General features: G+C 46.4%; 1 protein-coding gene across 1 annotated transcript in view; it reads right to left on the bottom strand.

Moving 5' to 3' along the window:
* The window catches only part of LOC135386986 (endoplasmic reticulum aminopeptidase 1-like), a 142,173-nt gene that overhangs the window by 66,631 nt on the left and 49,467 nt on the right, over positions 1 to 26,075 (bottom strand). The window contains exons 3-7 of the mRNA XM_064616440.1: positions 18,491 to 18,776; positions 18,251 to 18,406; positions 8,268 to 8,370; positions 7,815 to 7,938; positions 1,041 to 1,180 (exon numbers count right to left, since the gene is read on the bottom strand). Coding sequence (XP_064472510.1) covers positions 1,041 to 1,180; positions 7,815 to 7,938; positions 8,268 to 8,370; positions 18,251 to 18,406; positions 18,491 to 18,776 — 809 coding nt within the window. The remainder of the gene's footprint in view (positions 1 to 1,040; positions 1,181 to 7,814; positions 7,939 to 8,267; positions 8,371 to 18,250; positions 18,407 to 18,490; positions 18,777 to 26,075) is intronic.

The raw sequence follows: 26,075 nt of genomic DNA, 5'->3' as shown, positions 1-26,075 counted from the left end.
GTTTTGCTAGTTCCCTCGGAGAATTGGGGATAGAAGGAACCGCCAACTGATGACCGAGCCAGGAGCAAAGCTTTTTAAGACCCACGAACAGCCGAGTAGCAGACAACATTCCTGTGGACCAATCAGCGAACGCGGCCCCTGTAGCGTCAGGGCGAGGTACCTAGGAGATCACAGGCTGGTACTGCTCTCTACCGCCGTTGCGCACGGTCACTTTTTGCGGCGCTCTTTAAATTCAATCTCTGCGATAATTATGACTGTGTGGTGTGCATTACTTCTCATGGTGCACCTTACTGACCCACTTAACAGTTTTATAGGAAGAAAACATGATACTTGACCATCTGTGCTAAATTAAAAGCAGCTGGGCATTTAATAAAATGGTTTTGCGAAAGATTCTGTCATTGTGTTGTGTAACAGCGTTGACATCACCACCAAATCTAAATCAATCGAGTTGGAGCTGTCTTCGTGCAGTGCGAGGCAGGCATCAGCACCACGATCCCGGTGCCATCCACGCGCCAACGCACATCTGTCAGTCTTCGGACGAACGGAACTACGACACCACGCCTTTTTGAGTCCCTGGCACACTAGAAGTGTGCGTGAACGTTTAATAGATGTGGTTATAACCCCTTTTAAAACTGGTGTCGCTACTCCAACACAATGTGTCCGATGACAGCGCTTTTCACATGACCACTTAGGGTAGGCATTGCCAAACTATGGAGACAGGCAAGCTCCATATTTTGAATTCAATATAGAAACGACTGCCCGCTGAATTGCATAAGCGTAAGTGGAAGAGCAGCAGTGACGCAATGTGTGTGGCAGCCAATTGGCTCTGCTTTCACGGAACTATTTGTTCGTTCTTATGTGGACTCAACGAACAGTCTAATACGTATACCTTCGTAAATGCGTGTGCGGAAAGGTAAAACGATATACCCTTGCACCCGTTTCAAGCTATGTCTACACTGAACGGGACTAGCGTAACCGCTAGCGTAACGGGACTATAGCGTAAAGGCAATGAATGGGACTAGCGTAACCGCTCCACTTGCCTGGTGAATAACCTCGTGCAGGATAGTTACCACCGCCGGCCACGAAAAGTACTCAAGCCCAAAGAGCGAATGTCCCTCTGCTATTATCAACCCCCAATTTTCCATTCCTGACACACTGAGGGCGCTGATGCCGACGATATCTGAAATGAGGAATCTGAATTGAAAATGGAGCCGGTGTTCTCGTCTCCATCAGTAGTATTTCTGGTGTAGTACGAGCTACACTGGTGTTACAGTCGTCAGTGGCGGTCGTCCTGGTATGACCAGTGAAACGCGACGCACGTTCCATTGTAGGGACCACTGTAGCGTGTACACCAAAAGTAGTGCTGTCCTTTCTGCACTACAACGACCAGCGGAATTAGCTGCCAAATAACAAAATAACTTGGTCTTTTTCTCTTTTTCTTTTTGTGATGATGGATGGGTAGTTTCTTCGCCAGGGTGATATTTTACCCCATTCCTAGTGGTGATGTGGGGAATTAAATAATGAGCCCCTAGTTACCAGATACAACTCTGTTAGCTCTGTCTGTTGATAACTGGTCCGTGTATCACTTCCCACACCACCGAGAAGGAAGTGTTGGCCACAGAGTCGACAAAATGACTCACGCTCGCGCTCCTTCTACCGCGCTCCACTACTGCTTAAATCGGTTGAACCAAACAAATGTCGCAATACGTCGCTGGTGCAGCAGGAGGGTTCTTCAATTATTTCTGTAGTGACGTGCAACACTACGCGTACAATGGGCAAAGTTGTCATTTACCAACATCAATTCCCAATATGTATACAGTCAACCCTCGATTTACGAATTCCCTCGGCATCACAAGGAACGGCGTCACAAGGAACCGAACTTTTTCCATGTATTTCTCCCTCGGTTTATGAACCCTCGATATCCGAACTGTGAACGAATTTTCAGGGAACCAACCGCAAAATCACATGTGTTATAACCTCCATTTACGAACGGGGTAGTTGACACACGGGAAAATACTGGGATCGCGTCAATAAAGATGAACAAATAATGAAGATCAAGTATCCGTGCAGTGTCCGACAGACACAAGTTACCAGAGGTGATTTTGTGAGTGGAAAACTTTTGCTACCTGGGTGACCTATGACGGCCGAGCGGCCTTCAGTTTCATATCTAGAAGATTAAAACACTTGGTGGCTCTAAGAGAAAGCGATCAGTTCGAACAGCCGGGATATTTGCCGTTGGAAACAGTCTCACCCCTGTGGCACCTTGCCGCCCTCCTCGGCAGGTAAACCGCCCTCTCTTCCTTATTGTTTTTTTTTTTCCTTTAGATAAACGATACCCCCCGCCCCCCCCGCCCCCGGCTAATATGAATGCCGTCCTGGATTAGATGCACCGTGAATGTGGAAATGAATTATGAACGATTAATGAACGATTTTTCGAGAAACGAAGGGTGTTCATAAATCGAGGGTTGACTGTACATAGAACCATAGAAGAGGTTGATGAGCGATCGTTTCATCAAACCCTCAGAATCAGTCCTAATTCACTCGACCTGTTAAACAATACAAAACGAAAGGCGCACTCAATTTGGGTAATCTTTTGTTAGCAGCATCATAGGGAAAGAAAATATCAAAAAGCTGCAGTGCGGTATGTGTATCACTGCAGTATGGCGCGTCAGTATACCGCCCTTGACCAAAAAGGGAGGGACACTTATCAATCAAATGGATACTTTCACCATTACATGCGGAAATGTACTTCGTTGTGGCACACGCTGTCGTATTTAACGGCTCACAAAAACGCCGTCTTGAAAGCACGGCTACGCGTGATCAAATGCTGTGGAAGTGACGGAAATCCTTAGGATCTACACTCTTAAAAATGAACTTCACCGCATAGCACGATTCTAGCGGACCACCATCTCAAATGAGATCTGCCCTGATTTGTTGAAAACGGGAGGCGTACGCCTTTTTTGTGACACTTATGCTGTTCATAATTGTCACAAGAAAATGGGCACGCCTCCAGTCTTCAACAAACCAAGTCAGATAACGATATCATTCGAGATTTGGCTAGGAGCGTGCTATGCAGTGAAGTTCATTTCTAATAGTGTAGGAGAACGTTAAAGGAGATGAGACACGACATCACAGGTTATCCCAGATAAGCGTAAAGGGCTCTTCTTTGAACCGACGAGAGCCCGATTCCAAATGTTACAGTGAATAGGGTAGCACAATGCCGAGCACACCCCGGCTCTGGAATAACAGCCGGCGTGGCCGCCAGTGAGGCAGCGCGAGGGAGGTCACGTGGTTACGGCTACCACTGGGAGCTGTGAGGCCTCTAATGTCTGTGTATTACTCGGACGTCCATTCCAGGGTTTTCATCTCGCCAGCTACGACACGTAGAAGAATAATTCTTTTCTCCTCGATACCCTTGAGTTTGGTAAAATGCGTGCATGACATAATTAACCACATCTAGTGAAGTGTCACAACCCCTTTACTTGTGCTTACGCGTGTCTTCGGAATCCTACCGAACAGATGTCAAAATATTACTTCCCTATATGAAGTGGAAGTATAATAAAATTAATATCTACCGTTAAAGTGGGACTCCGCAACAAGATCACCACATAGGCCGTGACACATCCGTAATCTTTGGGATGTCACAAACATGTGTACGAAAGATCACGGTCCAAAACAGCGCACATTTTACTCAAATGAATTTATTACGAAAGGAGCGCTTCGCCTCTGTGCAGCGAGAGGCCGCTCGAAGCAACACATGCTGACATAGGGGGAGGGGGGGGGGGGGCACCCGATGTATCACTGCGTAGACGAAAGCGTGCTCGGCGTGCGCAATGCATCCTGGACAGGTCCTGGTCGCACGTCACAGCAAACGTCAAGGCACACGTCACCTTAAAGATGGCGGCGCCCGTCATCGACGCCCAAAGTGTTCGTAAACAATGCGGTTGTTGTTTCTGCGAGACGTTTTGGATGTCTTTCGACCACGGTAATTATTTTTATCCGAAAGTCTCGCAGTGAAACACACAGTTTTGCATTGGAGTCCTCGTACTGTTGACGACTTGCAAAGATGTGATGAGGACCGCGCGTTAAGACACCCTGAGCCAATGCAGTGAACTTAAACAAAGGGAAAAATGGGCTACCAGGTTGCGGAAGAATCATGGTATAGTTTATGCTGGCAAAATACCTTCATCTCTTGGCTTTATGACAACGGAAATATGTCGGTAAGCAGCAAAAGGACATGTAAACAATGTCACATGACTTCAAAATAACGTTTTCTATTACGTGTGACCCGGACGCGTAATTCCAAAACACTACCCAGTGCAACAGACCATGCTTCCTCTACTGTTAGCGGATGATAGGCGATGCTCTGGCAACCTACGTTGGCATGGCAACGGCGAGACGCCACTGTCTTCCGAGTGGTTTCAAATATCGTTGGAAGAAAGAATGCAGAGGATCTTTCGTCAGCGTACCCTTCCACTTCTGCGGCCGAACTTTCATACGCTGATTGTGTTAAATCAGGACCTGTGGTTCACGATGAAAAGGATACTACTTCTTGGTATGGGGAGAGAGTGGCCAGCCAGTTTTAGTGACTTGGTACTCCTAAGGTAGGATACAAGCCATGCATTGGCCGTCTTTTCATCTTCATTATTTTAATTGAACTGTGAGAAAAATGTGTCGTGCATTTGGCGCGCTAGCAGAGCTGCGCAGACTCGTGGTGCTTGTAGTGTGATGATTTCCATCGAACTGAGATGATAGCGACATTTCGGGAATCGTGAATACGTTTCTCAATGTTATAGCCGCGAAATGCACATAAGACTGTGATATCATTCAGGCAAACTGCTAGCGTAAATGGGAGGTACATGCATGGGCAGAAAAACAATCAGAACGCAAAGGGGATGCAGGCTTTAGTTATGAATATAATTTCATTCCCAGAATTGAGGGACACCTACTCTTAAAGTTGGCTTAACCTCGGAACTCGATGCCCTCCACTGAAGCTATACACTCCGTCTGCTTTCCGTAAAATATCCATCAGTACAGAGGGTTTGAAAAAAGTGTCCACATCTAGGCGTGACTGCAGAAGGTTCTTCGATTGTCCACAAGTGGATTGGTAGCTTGAGACCGTCACACTTTTTTTTCGGAGAGATTTATTTTCGCCGTGTTGGCTTAATGGCAGAATACATTGGCGTGTCTTAATCCTTTACGTCAAAACTAGGGCTTCCCCAAAAAGTGTCCACATTGGACATGAACGACTGGCCTGTCTTGTGCGCTCTGCAACTTTATACGCAGTTGCAGGAGGTCCTAATTGTTTTCCCACGACGAAAACAGTACACAATAGGCCCACGATGGCTTTCAGAGTATTTCTAACCAAATTCTTCGCGTTGCGTTGTTGCGTTGCTGGTCTCGTGGTATAGCGAGCGCGTTGCGGATCTGTGTTCTTGGGTTCAATACTTGGTGTGGTACTTTTTTTATACGCATATCATACAGTATTTTACTTCATTTCTTAGAATTCATGTACACTTGCTCATAAAATTGGCTTTGCCTGCTTGCAGATCACTACCGTAGGCGCGACGTAATTTAGTAGTTTCGATAAGATAGCACAGTATACTCTCCGAGATCGTCTGCTTGGCGTTCGCATCGCACTATAAGTGAAAGGTCCTCGGTAAATACGCTGACTTTCGCTTACCAGTGTTAGTGCAGACGTAACCATGTTACGTGAAACACGGCGTTACGCTCCTGGCTGTACGAATACGTTCAACGTTAACCAGAAACAACATTCCGCGAGCCGGTAACAGAGAAGACGCCGTCCCCTAGCATTCCGCCTCGCCCGCCCGCCTGTCGGTCGGCTGCCAAGTCTACCAAGGTCCCTCCGGCCGCTCCGTGATTGGTATTCTCCATGTCACAGGGCGCGCAGTGATTGGCCTCGTCCGTGTGACGTTTCCAGAGAGGGAATCCAGGAATGCGTCGTCTGCTCTTGCGAAGTTTTATATCAAACTACACAGTAACAACGTTGCCAATTCGCGTCGGGTCTTCGGCGTTATTATCAGTGATGAACGCGGAGTAAAAAAACACTACAGTTTCGGAATCGACCGGGACGGATGCTATAGCCCCTTTAAGTAGACTATGCTTGTCAGCTCTCCTCCACGACGCCGTCGCTGCCGCACTGCGTCACGTGGTATCGTGTCGCCGCGGGGCACTGCATACGGAGGGTACTCAGGTCGCCAGACGCAAGGGAAAACGCAGCACGTGGAGCAGTTTTTGTATCTTTAGGGGCCGAACATGAGTAGCAACAGATACGAATGCGATAATGGGCGTGCTGCCGTGCTCGTTCTCATCGTCTGCCGGGTCTGCTGTCCCTCCGTGAGTGGCGCTCCCTCGCGGTCGGGTGCGACTCTACATGCGACGCTCCTCTCCCATTGTGCGCGTTGGAAGCTGACAGGCATAGTCTACTTAATATAGGAGGCATTGGTAGTGTTTTGGAATTACGCGACCCGGACAAGATGGCAGTTTTGCCAAAAGCACCCGCTTGAGGGTGGCCCGTTGCAGGGTGGCACCCGGACGGCGTCGGGAAGTCATGCTGTGATGTCACTGTTGCCAGGGTATAAGGTGAAAGCTTAGTGAAACCAGTTGCTCGAAAAAGTGCATTTACGATGTCACAAATTTGCAACTAAATCCAATAACTGTCTGAAAAGATGCGCCCAGTAACGTACCGAAACGCATATTCACTACTGCGAAAGGAAAACATGTTTCTTGGCAGAGAATGCCTCACGTTCTAGCGATGCAGTTGGCGAAACAGCGAGCAGATGACAGCATCCAGTTTCAAGAAGAGGACGATGACGATGATTCAAGAGAGCAGACGGTCTGGCGTAGATACGTAGCGGAAGAGCACTTTGAGTGGTTCATCTGCAGTTGACGCTTCCGGAATCGCGGACTCTGGACGAAAATATCTGGCATGGGCAGATCGGCGGTGGACGCTCACATTTTTGTCGCCTCGCGCAGGGCGTCCCACGCTGAGCGAAGTTCGCAGCTTTTTCGCTGTACATTCGCTCCATGGAGGTTGCCCTTTATCCTCCTCCCGGCCAATCGCCGTAGTAGGGAGCTCTGTTTTCTGCTGTTCGCATATCGGTTTCGGTTTGCATGCATTCCAATTTCGGTCATCATTAACGAATTACTTGCGCAAAATGAATGCGAATGTTGTATTCGGTATCGAGGAGGCGGTTTGTGTTCTGTATGATTCTCAGTTATTCTTTTTTTTTTTTTTTTCAGTCGTTGCGAAGTCATCCTTTAAGGAGCATGATATATCATGTGGGGCCTACTCTACGAACGCGTGTGGCAACATTGCTCACTGGAGGTCAATCTCCATCTCATCACCACAGCTGCTAGTACATCTCGAATATTCCTTGAACTGAGCTAGGACTGAGTTGCTTATATCATGTGGCCAGCAGAGAGACGCCTACTTTCGATGGCGTCACCTACTTTCGCGGAAACTCGAAGCTATGGAGTTTTGTGGCTTCTTTCTGAAGTTCCTCGAATAGCGTAAGCTTCACTTACGGTGTTTATATTTTGTTCCCTCATTCTATGGGTGAGGTTCATTTTTACAACGGAACAAACTGCATGTCATATTGTTAGTCCATGGCTGTTCTTTAATGGATGTTTTCACGACGACACTGAAAATCTCATTCGAGCTTAATGTGTGTTGCTGCGCTGGTGGTTACCAAGTGAATGCTATAGGTCATAACAATGGGATGAACGCTGCGAGTAAACGTCGAAAAAGTTGCTGTCTCATCGCATTTATCGACGTTATCTTTACAACTTACCTAACTTTGGGAGGTCGTACTTGATTCCGAAGAAGTCCTCGCAGTACTCTAGAGATTGGATCGTATAATTCAGGGTCCTTTCCATCTCTTCATCGCCCACGTCTCTGCTGCCCCACACGGTCACCTGTACGACATGGAAAGGGGTTGGAAGCGTCCGTCTCTTAAAGGAACTGTCGCATCCGCAAACATGTGTACGACAGCGATACGGTAATATCCGGCTTCACGTTCGCACCGCAATATACTAAATTAAGAGTCCCCGGTAAATCGCGGACTTTCGATCGCTTAAAATTGTTGGTTACGACGTTACCATGTCACCTGGAACTCTGTGTTGCCCTCCTGGTTGTACGAACACGTCTGACGCTAACCAGAAACAGGCTTGTCCTGCCTGCCTTAGCCTGCCGCTTGTCTTTGCCAGAAGTCTGATCTAAACAAACTGATCACTTTGTTCCTTACCCTGCCTCTTGTCTTTGCCTTGAAGTCTGAAACTACCCACGCTGCAAGGTAGGTAGACATCACGGGCGTTTTTTCGAAGGTGTCCAGGGTCATGTCTGCGCCACTGCGCAATAGATCAGGAACCTTCCTTGATAACTATGCACAATTTCGTCAAGTCGTCGAATTTGCTTTTGAAACAACCGTAACATTCTCTGCACAACCCATCAGCACCTATACACCAGCCTAATCGTCGCCCGAGCAACGCTGTAAGCAACATACAGGGTGTCCACGCTAAGTGTGAACAGATTCTTTAAAAATATATCAATCACTTTTTCCGAGATGAAATCAGTTGCAATATAGCATATGCTGAAGGGCACTCCCTAGGGGGGCATTAACAGACTCCTAAGGCAATGTCTTAATTAACTTTCAATAATTAACTGTTTAATTATAAAAGCTACGAAGTTGCTCCAATGAGAACATCTGATCTCTTCGGTCACCAGATGCCAAAGCCGTTTTCAGAACAAAAATCCGTTCGATAGATCGTCCGCAAAAAATTCGTGAAGGAACGCCATTGTTTCTTTATTTTATTCATTGTGCATCTCTAGAGACGCGTCTTTCCTTCGCCCCCAATACGAGAGGATGAAAGAGCACACTATCGCCTCTTGCGTCCTGGAAAAAGATTAAAAGAAAACAGAAAATGCAGCCCAAGATAAGGGCAGTCGCGATAGAGTCACCCGATAGATTTGTGTTTTTGTTTTGTTTCCGCAATTTAAAGCTAATCTTCGACGCATGAGGCGGCACTGTGCTCTTTCACTCTCTCACACTGGGGGTAAAGGAAAGCCGCTTCTTTGAAGATGCGCAATAAACCAAATAAAGAAAAAAATGGCGTTCCTTCACGAATTTTTTGCGGACGATCTACCGAACGGATTTTTGTTCTGAAAACGGATTTGGTATCTGGTGACCGAAGAGATCAGATGTTCTCATTGGAGCAACTTCGTAGCTTTTATAATTAAAAAGTTAATTATTGAAAGTTAATTAAGACATTGCCTTAGGAGTCTGTTAATGCCCCCTAGGGAGTGCCCTTCAGCATATGCTATATTGCAATTGATTTCATCTCGGAAAAAGTGATCGATATATTTTTAAAAACTCTGTTCACATTTAGCGTGGACACCCTGTATACTGTTAAAACCCTGTTTCACCAGAGTACTCGCTCTCAGCCAACCACGAATGATATCATGCTCTATCCGGATTTGTTGAAAACAGGTGGAAGCACCCATCTGGGACACGCGTGTCTGTGTCTGAGGTGCTTATCTGTGTCCCAAGATAAGCACCTCCTCTCATTTTCAACAAATCAGAACACATAATGATATCATTCGGAATGATGGTTGACTAGGAGCGAATAATGGAGTGTAGTACCCTTTTAACAGTGTACCTTCAAATATTTATCAACGTACACCCTTAAAAATGAACTTCACCACATAGCACGCTCCTAGCCAACCATCATCCCGAATGACAATGTTCTCGCCCCCGATTTGGGGATTCGGGATGATGGTTGGCTAGGAGCGTGCTATGTGGTGAAGTTCATTTTTAAGAGCATGGTCCATCGTGTTCAATTCAAGTCCATGACGAGCGTTTTAAGAGTGATTCGTAGAAAGCGCAGATGTGTATACGTCGAATAAGAGCTCATCATTATATTTGCATTTTTATATCATGTGTAAATAGGACTGCTCTTACATGATATGCTCTGCCAATTATTATTCAGCGTTCTTGGCAGTTTCAATTGTGTGTTTGTCGGTCAATTATGGTCATATTTAGTTCAGCACCTAGGGTGATGCGTGAATGAAAGGTAGATGCTGAGCAAAGGGTGAGCCTATACTCACAATATGTAACAATTTTTCTGCCGTAATTATCTGTTCGAGCTTATGGTTTGCGTTGTCCTTGTAAAAAAAAAAAAAAAAAAAAAAAACAGAACACAAGACGCTGGACGGCGTGGCCTCCTGCGATATTGTTGTGTACAGGTTTTCAACTAGAACGGTCGCTTAATTTTCTTAATTGTTCCCGATGGCGAACAATGGCTCGAAATCCCTGGCCGTTTTTACAATGCCGGGATTTCGAAATATGAATCCCGGGGTCCCTGGATGGGATAGGGAATTTTTTCGCCACTATGCACAAGACGTCGTACAGGACTGCATCCAGTTGCACAACCATGCTATCACAGATTGCGATATAGTTCGCGTCTTCTGTCATCCCCACGGAATATTCTACTGGGGAGAAAAAAACGCAAAATAATTGCTCACGGGGCAAAATGTGCGTATTATATTGAGCATTCACACCCTACCGGAATGTCGACTTTGCAACGAAATGCGCCTCTTCCTGTCGTCTGCTACGGAATCCCTTCCGACAGCGCCCGAGGATATTTCCCGCTGTTAGTAGTGCGCGAGGAGATACATACTTATGGCATACAACAACTCGGATTTGTGTAAGATGGGGCAATATGAGACACAGGGCAAGACGCGACAGTTTGGTTTCTCCTAGAGATGTCGCGAACCGGCCGCGGTTTGAGTTCACACAGGTTCGAAGAAAAAGGAACATTTTTGAGAAGTTCGTCGAGAAGTTCAACAGGTCTGCGCGTGCGCGACTTACATAGAATTTTCGATGACTGAAGAAATCACTTTGCAAATAATTGTTATTTAAATTATTATCACTTAACAACACGAGAAAAACGTTTCTGGGCTCAGGAACCATGTACTGCACACATAGCATGACATAAAATATACGCAACGCACACTGTTTGCAATTGACATCAACGTGAAGTGTTGTGCCGCACCCTGAGTCCTGAAGCGTACCTCGTTCTGTACCTATATGCATTGTAGTGTACAATTTATATGTACGCAAACGTAACTGAAAAGGTTTTTTATTCCATCGGTGAGGTTGTAGCACCATCTTTTGCGTATAGCTTGGCGTGACTGCTTGCTCCTTGCCGTGTGTGTTTCTTCAGTGGCATGTACGACGTCAGTCTCGGTATTTCGCCCCAATAGCTAACATATAGGATACCTTTTATTCCATTTTGTGTAGTGTCATTTTCTTATACCCTCCTCAGAGTTAGTGCAAACTGTGATGGAATGGCGATCCAGGTGAGCCGTGATCCAACTACTTCTGAAGTCAACAATGTATTTCAACTTTTCAATGACATCAGGAGGCCAAAGGAAGCGAGAAAAAAAAGCCAATGCTTTATTTTTAAAAATAACATAAAAAATAAGTCGAACTTTGCGAACGTCCGCGAACCTGTTGAAGAGTTCGAAGGTTCGTCGAACCATTCGAACCCCCAGGTTCGATATCGAACTTCGCGGTTCGAAAAAGGTTCGCGACATCCCTAGTTTCTACGCCGCCCATCACAGAGACGTGTTGCTCTATGCGCTTGAAACTTTACTCATAGGTGGCTCTGCATGTCCGCTTTATTGCACATGAGTATCACTCAGGTGACAGCGGCTGCCCCCTAGTTCTGACCATACTGCCTGATGAACCGCAGCCGTTACACAGGAGGTCCGGTACAACTGTCGCCACAAAGCCGCGCGCGGGATAGTGGAGAAGTGCATTGGGATCCTGTGCATACAGCGCTACAGATGCCTCCACTACGAACCGCAGAGTGCTTCAAACATAGTGGGTGCGTGTGCCGCCCTACACAACATCTGTGCGCGTGCACATGCGCCCCTTGCAGATGACGCGGACAATTATGACGAGCCTCCTCCTGACATTGAAGGCCCACCGCGCGACAGGTCGCATGGAAATAACAGCAACAACGATGACTACGCATACGAAAGAGGCGCTGCTCTGCGACGCAAGATCGTCGAGGCTCTGACGAGCTTATACGTTCTTTGCTGCGCCTCTGTCAGTTTGGTGGCCTTTTATGTTGTGTGCCACCATTTACTTTTTTCAGTGCATGTGGCGCTTAGGTGGTCATGCTTGTGTTGCAGTCCGTGGGCGACGTCGATGTATTCTTGCTGCCACTGCGCTGGCTCGTCGGTTTTACTGGCGTCCTGCAATGAGGCTACGAACATCTGCCCGCTGGCACATTCTATCACCGCCGGTCGGGACCCAGGTTGAGGAAGACCATGTCTTCTTCACTTGTGTACGTTAAGCTGTTGACCCCTCCCCTATCTCAGTTGTAAGCAAGTCTTCCCACAATATGTCTATTGGGCTCCCACATACTGCGTCGCCGCGTGCATTTTTCTTGTTGAAGTATAAAACTTGGCAGGTCCGAAAGCTAGTGCCAGAAGGCTAAACCTCCTATACAGTTGGACCTCGTTTTATGAACCCTCGATATACGAATTCCCTCAACTTACGAACGACTCCACAGGGAACCAAACTTTTTCCGTGTATTTTGACCTCGTTTTACGAACCCTCGATATCCGAACTATGAACGGATTATTAGGGAACGGACCCAAAGTAGCCAAGCCATTCTGACCTCGATATACGAACGGGAGTTATGAACGTACAGAGGACAGGCCCATGGACCGGAGGATAATGAAAGTTGCTCAGTACATGCTGCCAAGGTCAAACATACAATGTTCCAACGTCGCTACGTTCCACAAACATGATTCACGATTTCCTGAAAGAATAATTCGGACGTTTACAGCCGAACGGTTGTGAGTTTGGACCAGGTCTCCGAGATGGAAACCTCTTGCCGTTCCAAGAGAAGGCGTTCAGTCCTGACAGCCGGTGACAAGCGTGATATTTGCCGTTGGAAACAGTCTCATCCGCGCGCGATACGGTACTTTGAGGACCGAGTGGATGAGTCAAGTATCAGACTTCTGTCATGTCTTCTAAACAGGATAGACCCTGCAGAAAGTATGGTGCAAAGCACAATTACGCAGTATTTTCAAAAATTAAACCTATTTAAATCAATTTCCCGTGTTTTTGTGAGGTATTTGTGCACTGCACACCTCGGACCTCGATTTACGAATACCTCGATTTACGAACGATTTTCTGAGAAACGAAGGGTGTTCGTAAAGCGAGGTTTGACTGTAGACGGTATGGAAAACCCAGCGCCCTCTTGTAGCGCGCACGGAAACCTCCGGAATTCCGCCATGTCTGAGGCTCCCTCGCCGACGCGAGTCATACACACTGCTCACGTCCGGCTGTTCTGACGCGTGTCTTGCCTCACATATGTGATGTTTCACTATGTTATTCACATGGTGAGACGAGGGGTTCAAAAGGGAATATAAGCAAGGTAAGAGTGCTTCTGAATTCCTTGTTGCATTGGAGCGCGGTCATTTTGATTTTGGGAGAGATAATTACTTTGATCTACTGCAAGGCTGCTCTTTAATGCCATCCTATGACATATTTATACAGTTCAGTGCAGTCCGCTAAAGAACTATTTAGTGCACTGTATATGACAAATATTTCGTACAAAATAAAGCTTAGTATGATTGCGGCAAGTACCGACGGTCAATTATCCTAAAAGAATCTGTTTCTGGACACTAACGATGACATATCGACAACTTTGTATGACTACTACGCGTTCCCTTGGTGGTTTTCCCTCACTTCTTCTTGAGTGTGAAGACTGATGGCACAGCAAATTCATACAGGCCCCCATCTTCCATTTGGTACGTTTGGGACAAAATCAGTGTCTTTGAAGTGCCGTGAATGCACCTTTGCTGTGTCAGCATTGAACTTATCCTTTCTCTTGATGGCAAGCAGTAATTTCTGTCTCGGGGAAGCTGTTCAAGGTGACTCTAAGGCGAGCATGAAGTGTCCTCGCACTAAACGATTGACACAGGGTGCATTGTCTGAGGGTCACATCTAAGGAGGACTGCCTGTCTGGTAAACAGTCACATGAAATGCAGTGCAACCAAACGTGACAATTATGTGGGAGATGGTCAAATAACGAAAACTCAGATTCGCCGAGCAGAGAAAGACCACATTTTATACCAGTGCGTAACGGGGAATATCACAGCGGGTTTCATAGCAACAACTGCAATCGTACTAAGCTTTTATTTTGTACCAAATATTTCTGCTGTATAAAGTGCTCTAACAAGTTCTCAAATGAGCTGTACTAAACTGTAAAAATTTCTCCTGTGGTGGGATAACAAAGCATCGTTGCACTAGGGTAACGTAATTTTGTTGCCCAACCTATGTCACCGCGCTCAACGCTTTCCATGCAATAAGGAATATAGACATCTGAGGCTCTTTTACCCAGTTTACATTCCTTTTTGAAATCCGCGTCCTATCACACAAATAAAATAGTTAAACAGCATATGTGAGAAGCATGACACGTGACAGAACTGTGGTATGATAGTCGATTGCATTGCTCGGGCCGGGTAGAACGCCTCAGACATGGCGGAATGCCGGTAGGTGCTACGAGATGGCGCTACGTTTTGCATACGGTCTATTGTTGCATATCTTCTTGATCATAGTTGTCCCTGACTTGTCAACAAATGTGTCGCGAGCACATGTTTCATCGTATATGTTGAGAGGAAGCAGCATCGACGAAAACCTTTGTGTTTTTCATCAGAGTACATCTTGAAACTGTGATAACCCAAAGACATGTCTGTCTCCACGATGTTTTTCTTGTTTGCCTCAGGTTCTGAATTGTATTTATTATGGAATTGAGAGCAATTTTTATTCATTCCGTGTTAGAGCGGCGAAGCAACCGTGCCTGTGAGCGACGTACACATGCGGGCAGATGGAGAGAGGACAGCAGGAAAGAGTGGGGGTCAGCTCCCTAAGCAGACGACGGGAGTCCTGATTCTTTTGCAGTTGCATTGTGATGAACGCGGTGGGTCCACTTTTATTTGTGTGTGTTCGGAGGTTTACTCTTGGTTAATCCTTCTACAAGGCCCGTCAGGGTCTGTAGCACAAGCACGCAGGACTAGAAACATCACCCGTGGCAGCGACGTTTGTGTGACAACGTCGCCACGTCTTGTGTCTTTGTTGCTGAACTGGTAAATCAATCCAGTAATCAAACTTGCACAACAAAGGAGGAAATCAAATAGATCTGGAGCTGTAGCAGAGCGCCAGCTTGCAAACGAGCGATACAAGGTGACTATCACAGAGGCACGAAACAACCGATCAAGTACGTACTTACGAATGAAACGTGATTCCCGTGACAGAGTTGCTTTCTGCTGAACGACTACCACAACCGCGGTAAGAACACGTTAACAAAACGTTGTTTCCGCAATGGTTCTCACATTTTAAGAGTAAATGACTTTGGAAAAGCATAAAAGCACGGAAAGCAGCGCGAGCAACAAAGCGTTGCTCAACCGAAACTTTAGAGAGGATCACATGGTGGACAGGAAGTAATGGCGGTTTTGACAGGAGCGACCGCCAGAGGGTCCCACGGAAATCTGTTCGAAACGGCCGCTCCTGTGTTTCGTTCCTCCATGCTGGGTGCCAACCGTCAACGTAGCGAAACATGCAATTATTCGTAATCCATGCATATGAAGGTTATTCCACAGTGAACGGAATATCACCACATCCCATTAATTATAATACACGCCAATACGCGACGCTTTTCCCTCCTTTTTCCCTTGTCGTTGATTTCAGTATAACACGTAGCGCCCCAATAATGTCGTCGGAAAGCGTCACCAACCCACTGTTCATGCGCTACAGACACCGACTAGGGATAAACAAGGTCTGAGTGTGTACCGGTGTAGCTCTGCCCAATAGTTCGTGACGTTAAGTAATCGAGCTCGATTACTTTTGACGAGAACAGGGCCCCTGGACTGTATCCTGCTCCAATTTTGCAGTAGTTTTTGAAGGAAAATCGCCCTTATTATCCGCTATCGGGCTTGCAATGCAGCAGTGCCAAAATTCACTTTAATTTGAGTCGTTTATATTTCCTATATAGCTGATTATTGTGAAATGCTCAACACATTTAGCGTATTCTAGCGGAATCGCTGATCCAGTTCGGTGTCTTACATTCGGCAACACTGCCGTGGTGATGTCTCATCATGCTAGGATTTCCTGGCAGGACACTCGCATAGATTGCGTTGTTCTTCTGTCATCATATCCCAGCGTAGAATGTGGCATAACCACAGCGGGTAGCCTCAAGTTGAGGACTACTTCAGATTGCAATGCACGCGCCACGCGCTGTTACGTATGTATTCACAGTCGTCGTCGAACGAGGGTGGGGTACCACGTGATATAAGCTAGAAAGTACATGAGCGACATCACGTGGTACCCCACCCTCGTTCGACGACGATTGTGAATACATACGTAACAGCGCGTGGCGCGTGCACTGCAATCTGAAGTAGTCCTCGACTTGAGGCTACCCGCTGTGGTTATGCCACACTCTACGCTGGGATATGATGACAGAAGAACAACGCAATCTATGCGAGTGTCCTGCCAGGAAATCTTAGCATGATGAGACATCAGCACGGCAGTGTTGCCGAGTGTAAGACACCGAACTGGATCAGCGATTCCGCTAGAATATGCTAAATGTGTTGAGCATTTCACAATAATCCGCTATATAGGAAATATAAACGACTCAAATTAAAGTGAATTTTGGCACTGCTGCATTGCAAGCCCGATAGCGGATAATAAGGGCGATTTTCCTTCAAAAACTACTGCAAAATTGGAGCAGGATACAGTCCAGGGGCCCTGTTCTCGTCAAAATGAGCGACAAGTGTATAACGTTATTTGAGAAATGAAACTGGTCTTTGTTACCAGATAGCGTCTTCTGATTTTGCCCTGCAACCCAGGCGCGACACTACGCAACGGCATTATGAGTACGGTGACAGCTACGCCCTTATCGCATATTCTTTTAGAGCCACGAGCACTTATGTGGGTCACAACACACAGGTAGAGGAAACAAATGCGAACGTCTTGCAAAGTTATTGAAAAAATTTATGATTCAGATTACTAGTTACTGAACTGGTTCCTGAAAAAGGTAAATAGTTACAGCAGAAAGTTACTTTGCTTAGAAGGGCAAATACTTGTAATTACTAGCTACCCTTCCAGTAACTAACTACTCGAACTAGATTGCTCAAGATAGCCTGTCGAGAAAGAACCTTGAGCCTACAACAATTATCACCTAAAGAGAGTGTACCCACTCCCGTCGCAAAAGATAAGAATAGATCAAAGCGAGCGGCATCGGAAGGCAACAGAGTTCGTCGCAGGCAGAGAAAACAGACGCTGACAGAGCTGACAGACCGATGTAAGAGGAAGAGAACTGGGAGTGGGAACTCTAAGAACAAAGCCCAAAAGTGGGAGCACCCGTCTTGCCGCACGCTCCCAGGAGCACCTAGTGGATTATTGTTTAGTTTGCTTGTAACACTTTTCTGGCAGTGCCTTTTTTTAGCTCTCGTGTGTCGTCGTTTTGTTCGGCTGCATATTGTTGTTTGCCCTGCAGCTCAAGCAGAATCTCGAAAACGATAGCGACAAAGGCGAACCTGCACCAGTGGTAGAGGACCAGCTTCGGCAGATGGCACTCATCTACACGCTACTGATGCAGCAGTTTGGTAGCAGCACGCCCAGCCGTCCCTGGAAACGTCACTATGCCTGAACCTGACGGTACCGTCATTTTCGGGCTACAGCAACGCGAAGACCGTCGAAGACTTTCTTGCAGACCTGGACACTTTGTTGGACGCTTAATAAACGACCGTTGGAGTTATTAACGACGTCGTCCTGCGCCAGATACTTCCCGCTGCTTTGGAAAGCTCAGCTGCTTTATGGCGCAGTTTTGGGCAGGTGTTCCGGGAGGAATTTTTGCCCGCGGATCACGTAATGCGTATGCGTGAGAAATTTATGGGCTTTGGGTACTGGGATTCGAATTCCGGAACTTTGAATCCCTGCCTAATATTGGAGGACTCGGTTGGCACATCCCTAAGCAGAATAAATGTCAGTTTGGTGCTACTTCTGTGTGCTTTTCGTGCTCTTGGGGTTGCGGCTGGTGAGGTTGATGGATCGGCTAGGGAACCCCAGAGGGGTTAAGGGAAGGAATCCTGCACACTAACTTGGCAAATTCAACGATGGTTAGAGAAGGCAAAATCGCGGTCGCTTACACTGGTGTGGAACGAATGATGGGCATGTTGCTGCTGGCGCGTAGGCTCTGTGAATGCAGCAGGCTTATGTCGAAGGTGGCTTTCAAGTCAGGCTCGTCGAAGCACGGAAAAGCGTGCCGCGCTCCAATAGGTTCAAATATTGTCGCGTAAGTGATGCTACAAGTTGGAGACAGACAACAATTACCAGGTCTGCACATTATGACCAATGTAGACAAACTGAAAGAAACTCTGGCTCCTTACCGCTTGTCAGGCAGCTGATGATCGGTGAAAAAACCAAACTCCCCACCTGGTAAGAATGTATTCTCGAATTGTAGGCTCAGACTGTAGCGCTTTCCACGTCGCAGTCTCTTGTTCAATGTGACTGCGACGACGTCTTTCGTCCTCTTGTAGCCGAGGACAATGATGTTGTCGCTGAAGCTCGCATTTAGTTGCATGTCCTCGTGGGTGTGAAGAGAGATGGTGGACGTTGGTGTCGTGCAAGCGATCAGGATGTCCACTTTGCCAGTGAACTTGGTTGCATTCACATCTGCAGTTATGAAAGAGCTGTTTTGCACAGTAGAACGCATTTACGTGAAAGCTATACCCGTCTCGTGAGCACGAGGATTACAAACCTAAGTCCTCGGATAGTGTCACAGTCACTGCGGCAGTCATATTGCAAATAAGTCAGTTACGCTGTCTTATGAGACTGCACAATGAATCCTCGAGCTGGCCGCGTCAAGTTGCCATGAGGTCAAGTTTCTAGCGAGATGAGCCTGAAACACTTTTCGATGACAGCCGCCCCGGGTGCGTATTTCCAGACCCGCTCCAGTACAATAGATTGCCGTCGCCTTCAGTTAGCGCGGCGGCGGCTTACTACGTACAGAGGTGTGCGCTGACGCCATTTTACCGATACCAGCGCGCAGGTCAATATGTTCTTTGCGGCAGCGGCGGCAGTGGCGCGTGCTCAAACACGGTGGCGGTGCAGAGAACGATATATCTCATATGCCGTAATTTATGATCATCGGGATCACCTTTAACCTTGTGGGCGTCAAACAGATGCATTACGCGGCACCCTCGCACCTAGGTGTCATACGGGCATTAAAAAGAAGCATGACTGTTCAATTATTCGGTCAATTAGGCCACATGTCCACTTCTTAAAAATTATTGAGGTGGGAAGGTTGGAAGCACGCAGGTTTCGGTTTTCCGAGTTGCAGTTTTCTCCTTTGTACGCCAACATGCACACTTCGTGTGCGCTTCCAAAGTGTAAAACAAAACTACTTGCTGGATGTGGAGTGTCAAACAACAATAACTTTATTACGGGATGATGACAGGGAGGTTTCATCGCCCGAGGTGAAACTCTACCCCATTGCTGGTGGTGATGCGGGGAATGAAATAATGAGCCCCTTCACAATATGGATCGAAGTCCTGTGGTGTCCAGAAAGGTGAAGAGAGCCTTGGGGGTAGAGTGTTGGTGTGCTGGATGTGGCCAGGGACCAAGCAATTTTGTGAGAGAGGGGGTGGGGGCGGGAGTCTAGCTCGTTGAGGGACCCGGATGGTACGGTTCGGGAAGGTTGGTAATGTGGGCAATGGAGAAAAATGTGCTCCAGACCTTCAACAGCAACGCAGTGGCTGCAGTGGGGAGAGGCAATTTGCCTCAAGCGGTCGCGCCACTATGCTGTGAAGACCACAGAGTATCATGAGGGATTCCAAACTATCTTTACTAGAGCCTTGCTTACAAAAATGAGCTGCTAGCTCTCTCTTGCTACCGATAATAAGCATCTGAAATGTCAATAAAATCAGTGCTAAAATGGGATACAGCACAAAGGACAGCTTAATAGCTGAGATTTAGTTCAGCTTAATAGCTTTAGTAGCTTACAAAGACTACGTTTTCGGCGATTCCGCTTTCCGTTAAAGGGGCACTAAAATGCAAAAACAAGTTTACTTCAAATTACGTTACACGCAATGTCAATTTCGTACTTGTTATCATAATTCCAAACTTTGGTTCCTTTACGAAGCTACAACCAAAATTATACCGGACTCTTTCTTGTTTCCGCGCTAAGCAGTGACCGACGCTTCAGCTCATGCATCAGTGTTTTTAGTCCATGCTGCGCGCGCACGTGAAAGCATAGTGCGCAAGCGGACTGGCGTCGCTGTCAGAAGGACGTGAAGATAAATGCTGTCAGTGGAACATTCGCGAGAACTGTTATGGTCTACAATTCAGTGAATCGGCAGTGAAGCGGCATATGAGCGCGCATCATGCCGCTCTCATATACGGAACACAACAATGTGACCCGTTCCAAATCCACACGCCCACTATGGCTATGAGCATGCTTCTCCTGCTGTCTCACTAGATGCACGCAAGACAAATATCTTTGTGTTCCGATACTTCTCCGACATTGAGATATGTCGTGTTGACAGTATCCGAGATTTAGGAGTTATTTTTCATGCCAAACTGCTATTCCATGAACATGTCACAGTGGTCCATTCCTCCGCTCTTCGCACGCTGGGCCCCCTGTCATATACATGCAAGGAGTTTCAGACTCCTGCTGTCTTCATTAAACTTTACAAGTCCTATGTTCTTCCCAGGCTTGAATATGCCTCTGTTGCTTGGAACGCACTTTCAGGTACTGATACAAAGCGTCTTGAGGCTGTACAAAAACGAGTGCTCCATATCATACACAATGGCTTTTTACGAAAAAAGTTATTGTATGACTATGACACACTATTGCAATATTTTCACCTTCACCCACTGGCCACACGTCGCTCTATCGCCGACGCCCTCTTTCTGTTCAAATGTGTCCATGCCCGTGTTGATTCGCCACTCCTGCTGAGCCTCCTATTATAACTTTTGTATTCCTCGCGCGGCTTTTCGTAATCCACCAGTCTTCTACGTTAAACGCTTCTGCCCCAGCGATCCAGTTACCCGATGCCAAATTCTTCTGAACTCGCTTCCCCCCACATGTGATATTTTCCACGTCTCTAGCGCATCCCTTAAAGGCGACGTTATTTCTTTCCTTCATCAGTGAATTTTCTATCGTGATATTCTTTCCTTTTTTTTGTACAGTATATCGTCTCATTCCATCTTATAACTTATGTGCTGCGCGTAATCTATGTATTGTAGTTTTGTTACTGATATTTCATTGCGTGTACTGCGTGGTATACTTGTCTGTAAATATGCAAGTACGTATGCGTGTCATGTAGTTTTGTTGCTGATGTTTCATCGCGTGTACTGCGTGGTATATTTGTCTGTAAATTAGTAAGTACGTATGCCTGTTATGTTTGTAATGTACCTCTGTTAGTATCCCACTGTAGATGTATTATATATATGTCTGTACATAATTATTTGTGCGTTTATGTCTGTATTGTATCCACTGTGAGTTGTGTATTGTGTGCGCCAACACCATGGCCTTAGCGGCCGTTCTTGGGCAGTAATAAAAATTATTATTATTATTATTATTATCTTTGCCTCCTGGGGACCCCATTCGTCGCCCCCACAGAAGGCTCTATTTTAATAGCGTTTTTCTTCTGAACGGTACAGTTGTGTAAACTAATTTTGTTTGATTTGTACAAATTGACACATGGACTTTAACTTGAGAGCAAGTCGTTTTTGCGTTTTGGTGCCCTCCTAAGAAAATGGAACTGTTTTTCTTCAAAAAATGTGTAAGGATAGAAGTAAACATTATTTCATCTGGATTTCCCAATAACATATTTAGCAGTATAGGCTGTCTAGCATCGGCGTTGATGTGAACTATGGTTTATTACGTTGTTGCAGACAACTTAAGACTTACGGGAAGTAGTGGCATAAGTTGTATTGGTGCTGCATTGCACCAACATCACTATTGCCTAAAGTCTTCAATTATGGATGCACATATATCTCTAAAAACCAAGCTAGTTCTTCCTATTTAGATTTCACAATAAAATATGCCTCAGTCATATTTGTATTAAAATATGGGCACATGTAATCGAGTATTACAGATGACATCACAGATTGAACGAGAACAGGCACATGCAGCCGCTCAGCAGATGGTAAATAGCAAGGTTTTTGCGTTTTTGTTTAAATATACATATCCTTTCCCAAACGAGCGCATTGAAAGATTACATAATATACAATGAGGGACATATTTTTGGAATGTTTGGCACATAGAAATTTAACAAGAAATATGCATATTTAGGGACACCGTGTACAGAGTCTCACGCCCAGAGAGCTGAAAGCAGCAGTCCACTTCAAGGATGTGCAGATGAGGAGGTAAGGAGCATATGCAGTTCGTATCTGATTTACTGCTCGTGGTACAGAGAGCAGGGAAGCTGAAGGGCATGCTGTGGTTTACAATGGCACATACCTAACTGCCAGGAAAGGCTGTGAAAGGAAAACAAAACTGTAAAAATGAGACAAACACAGAAATGTGTGTATATACATTTCAATGAAAAGAACGTTCCACACCATTGTTAGTATTGCACCACTAGATGCGATTGTTGCATTACCAGCACGTACCAAGCACTACACATAATTCCAAATGTAAATGACACTGACGCGTTGCCTGTTTACTTTTCTTTTTAACCGTTGTTTTCAGTTAATCAACAACCATGAGGAAATGTCAAACTTTGAGGCACGTATGTCAAACTTCGGACCAGTGATTTATCCAGGCTCCCCTAGAGCCCCCACACTCATTTTTTGCAACACCCCCCTACTTTTTCATGTACAAGCTGCTACAGCGTGCCTTCTCTATTTCAGTGGTAGGCACGGGTCTGCAGGTATACATACTGCTGTTCAAATGTAACTGTAAAAATGACCCCCGCCCTACCAAATGTTTGTAACGCAACCCATGCCTGCAATTCTGGATAAACAAATGCTTCCGAACCGTTGCCTAGATAGTGGCTTCAATGCAGTGACAAAGGTGCTGCTATAACAAAGGTCACTATGAAAAGTGCGGGCTGTTTTGCAGGTTGGGGCTTACGTCGAGTTTGAAATACCTTCTACACATTGTGGCCCGTCTGGCATGGACGAGGAAAGGGACGGTGGAGCCATGCAGAAGGTAAATGAAAAACAGTGCATTTTGAAGGCATACTGCAGTCAGATACAGATATGGCTTACGAACACAATATGGCCCAGGAAGGCTTTTTAAAAAGTCAAATGGTCCCTGTTTAGGTACAAGATAATATGTCAGAAGACAACTCCAACGCCCCACCCAGGGGACGATCCACTTCTTCAAGGAGATCAATTTCAGGACGTCGCACAGCAGGTGAGCAACCATGACCCTTTGTGCCAAGTTGCATGGTCAATATCCTAGTGCAGAGAAAACAATCGAAAGGAACCTCTATGAGCCCCTATTACCCACAACTATACTGAAGTGCCATACAGGATACACCAGCGGCACGCAGTGGTGTTACCTCAGTGCACAAAATTATCTTTATGCATCTCTTGGTGGTGCAACCTTTAACTGCTTTTAGCGTGATGATTGAAATAAACATATTTCGCACTTGCCAACCTGAGGCAGAATGGAGGAGCTCACATCAAAGGGCAATAACTGAGTGCGTTGAAGAATCAGACCACTCTACACCACCACCCGCAAAAAGACCCCGAACACATGTACCCATTTCTTAGGCTTCGTTTCGAGCCGTTCCTGCTATATCCATCGAAGAAACCGTTGGGTAAAAATTGGCCGGCAAAAGCTTTGCCGGCCAATAAACCCGGTAAGTCAATGACGCCATCTATTGCATTTGCTCCTGATGTAATAATATGGTTTTCTGATCCCTTAACTCAAACATGACTCTTCTTAGTTCACCGGTGCTGTTATGCTTTGTGTCAGCTTTTTGGATGACAGCCATGGAGCAGTCGAGAGAGATCAGTGATGTTGACATGTCGTGTCGTCCCTCCTCTGTCCTTTTCTCGGGTTCCAAATTTTTTCACTTTTGCCATGTTGACATTTGTCTATTTCGTAGAGCTACGGTTGTTGAATGGGTATGACTTCATTGACTTACCTTTACTCTACAGGCCGAGCTTCTTTGGCAGATGGCCTCTTCCACCTGTTTTCTTGTGTTGTCTTTCACCTGCTGTCTTCGTTGTTGACGTAGGTGACGCAGTGAACTGCTGCACCATACTTACATGCGCATGACGCAACTGCCTTTGTAATTACAATGGCCCATCCACTATTTCTCTCTTTCCAGTGAATGTAAGTGCTCATGAGCGCTCTGACATTGTCAAAATACTAGTGGATCGCCGTCTCGCGTCCGATTATCATCAGAAAAACATTCAGAGAGTCCATTGAATATATGTTGATCAGAGAGTCCAACATCCGAGAGTCCATTGAATATATGTTGATCAGAGAGTCCAACATCCGAGAGTCCATTGAATATGTGTTGATCACCTTAAGGCATTCTACCCTGTAGCACAACGTTGCGTGCTTCCTTGTTGATGCCGGACTGTCGGATGCACCTCGCATGGAGAACGCACCGTGTTCCATGTCTTTGTTCCGTCATACCAAATATGTGGTTACTCTCATGGAGCGGACGGGCTTTTTCCAGCGTGGAACCATAAAAATGCTGTCATCCTTTGCTGTTCGCAGCCTTACCTTCCTGGCTACCTACGTTTTGCACCAGATATAACTAAAATACAAACGTGAACGACACTTCCAGATGGATGGCCCATGTAAACACAATGGTTGCGTTAAGTAGGTGCCCCTGTTTTGGCGCACTAAAATCGGGAGTATGAGACCCCCGGAGCGGCCACTAACCAGCGAAAAGCAACTTTGGAGCGCTACACTGCTCGTTCCCTGATGCCGCTTCCTGGCTCTCGCAGTGCACGAACGGAGGACACGCTGGCTTAGTTTCAAACAATAGTAACGTTGGAAGAGATGACTATGGTTGCGAAGACATCTCCTTGTAACAGCAAAGGAAATACAGAAGACGGGAAGTTGTAACAGACGTCATAGACGCTGTGTACTGTGAAGACGGCTGCATGGCGTGAAGATGTTTGAATTAAAGCACCGCATTTCCCGCGAAGAACCGCCGATATCTGCGCGGAAGATCCGCGCTGGTATCGGTGTACTGGGTAACATTTTAAGTCCGTATTTTGCTTCGGAGCCCACACTTCGAAGGTAGCCCTACCGGCACTCAACGGGAAGTACGTAACGGAAAATGTCAAGCACGCGGACGCTTGTCGTCTGCTTCACAGCCCTCGTTCCAAAACAGGTGCGCGGGGAGCGGCCCGGAGACTCGCACTCCCGCGTGCGCGGCTGGTGCTTGCATCACGTTCAGTGAGTGGAGTCTGAAACACTCGCGCTCCGGTGCTCTTACTTACCGCAACCAATGAGAGCTCTACTAACACCCAACTGCGCTTCTCGTCGCTGGTGGCGCTTTGCGCGTTGCCGCTACGCCATCTACGCCAGTTCGTGCTCATTCCCTATAAAATGTTGACATCTTTGAGCTAATGAGTACCCCTACTACTATCTCTTTATCAGGACGAGCGTTCTCCTGGTGCATCAGTCACCAAGGGAACATGCGGACCTTGCATATTCACACATAAGTTTTTCTCCCGCTCGACCATGCACAGTGCGTGCCACGCCACCGCAAGCAAAACCTGATCACGTATACACCAGCAAAACAACACCAAGAACAAAAGTCCGGTACATCCAGAAAAAAAATCAAAATGTTACAAGGAAGCTTCTTGTCGCCGAAAAGAAACTTCAGAGAAGAAACCAGAAAACTGACACACTAGAAAGCGTGACTGTTGAAATGAAAGACGCACCCCGAAAGTCACTGGAGAGGCGTGTTAGCTTAGCTCAATTGGTAGAGCCCTGGACCGGCAATCCAGAAGATGTGGGTTCGATCCCTACAGCTGGCTAACCTT

Source organism: Ornithodoros turicata, chromosome 3 (assembly GCF_037126465.1).
Source record: "Ornithodoros turicata isolate Travis chromosome 3, ASM3712646v1, whole genome shotgun sequence".
NCBI classification, from domain to species: Eukaryota; Metazoa; Arthropoda; class Arachnida; order Ixodida; family Argasidae; genus Ornithodoros; species Ornithodoros turicata.
The sequence above is the reverse complement of the archived record's forward strand: the minus strand, read 5'-3'. Positions and strand labels throughout refer to the sequence as shown.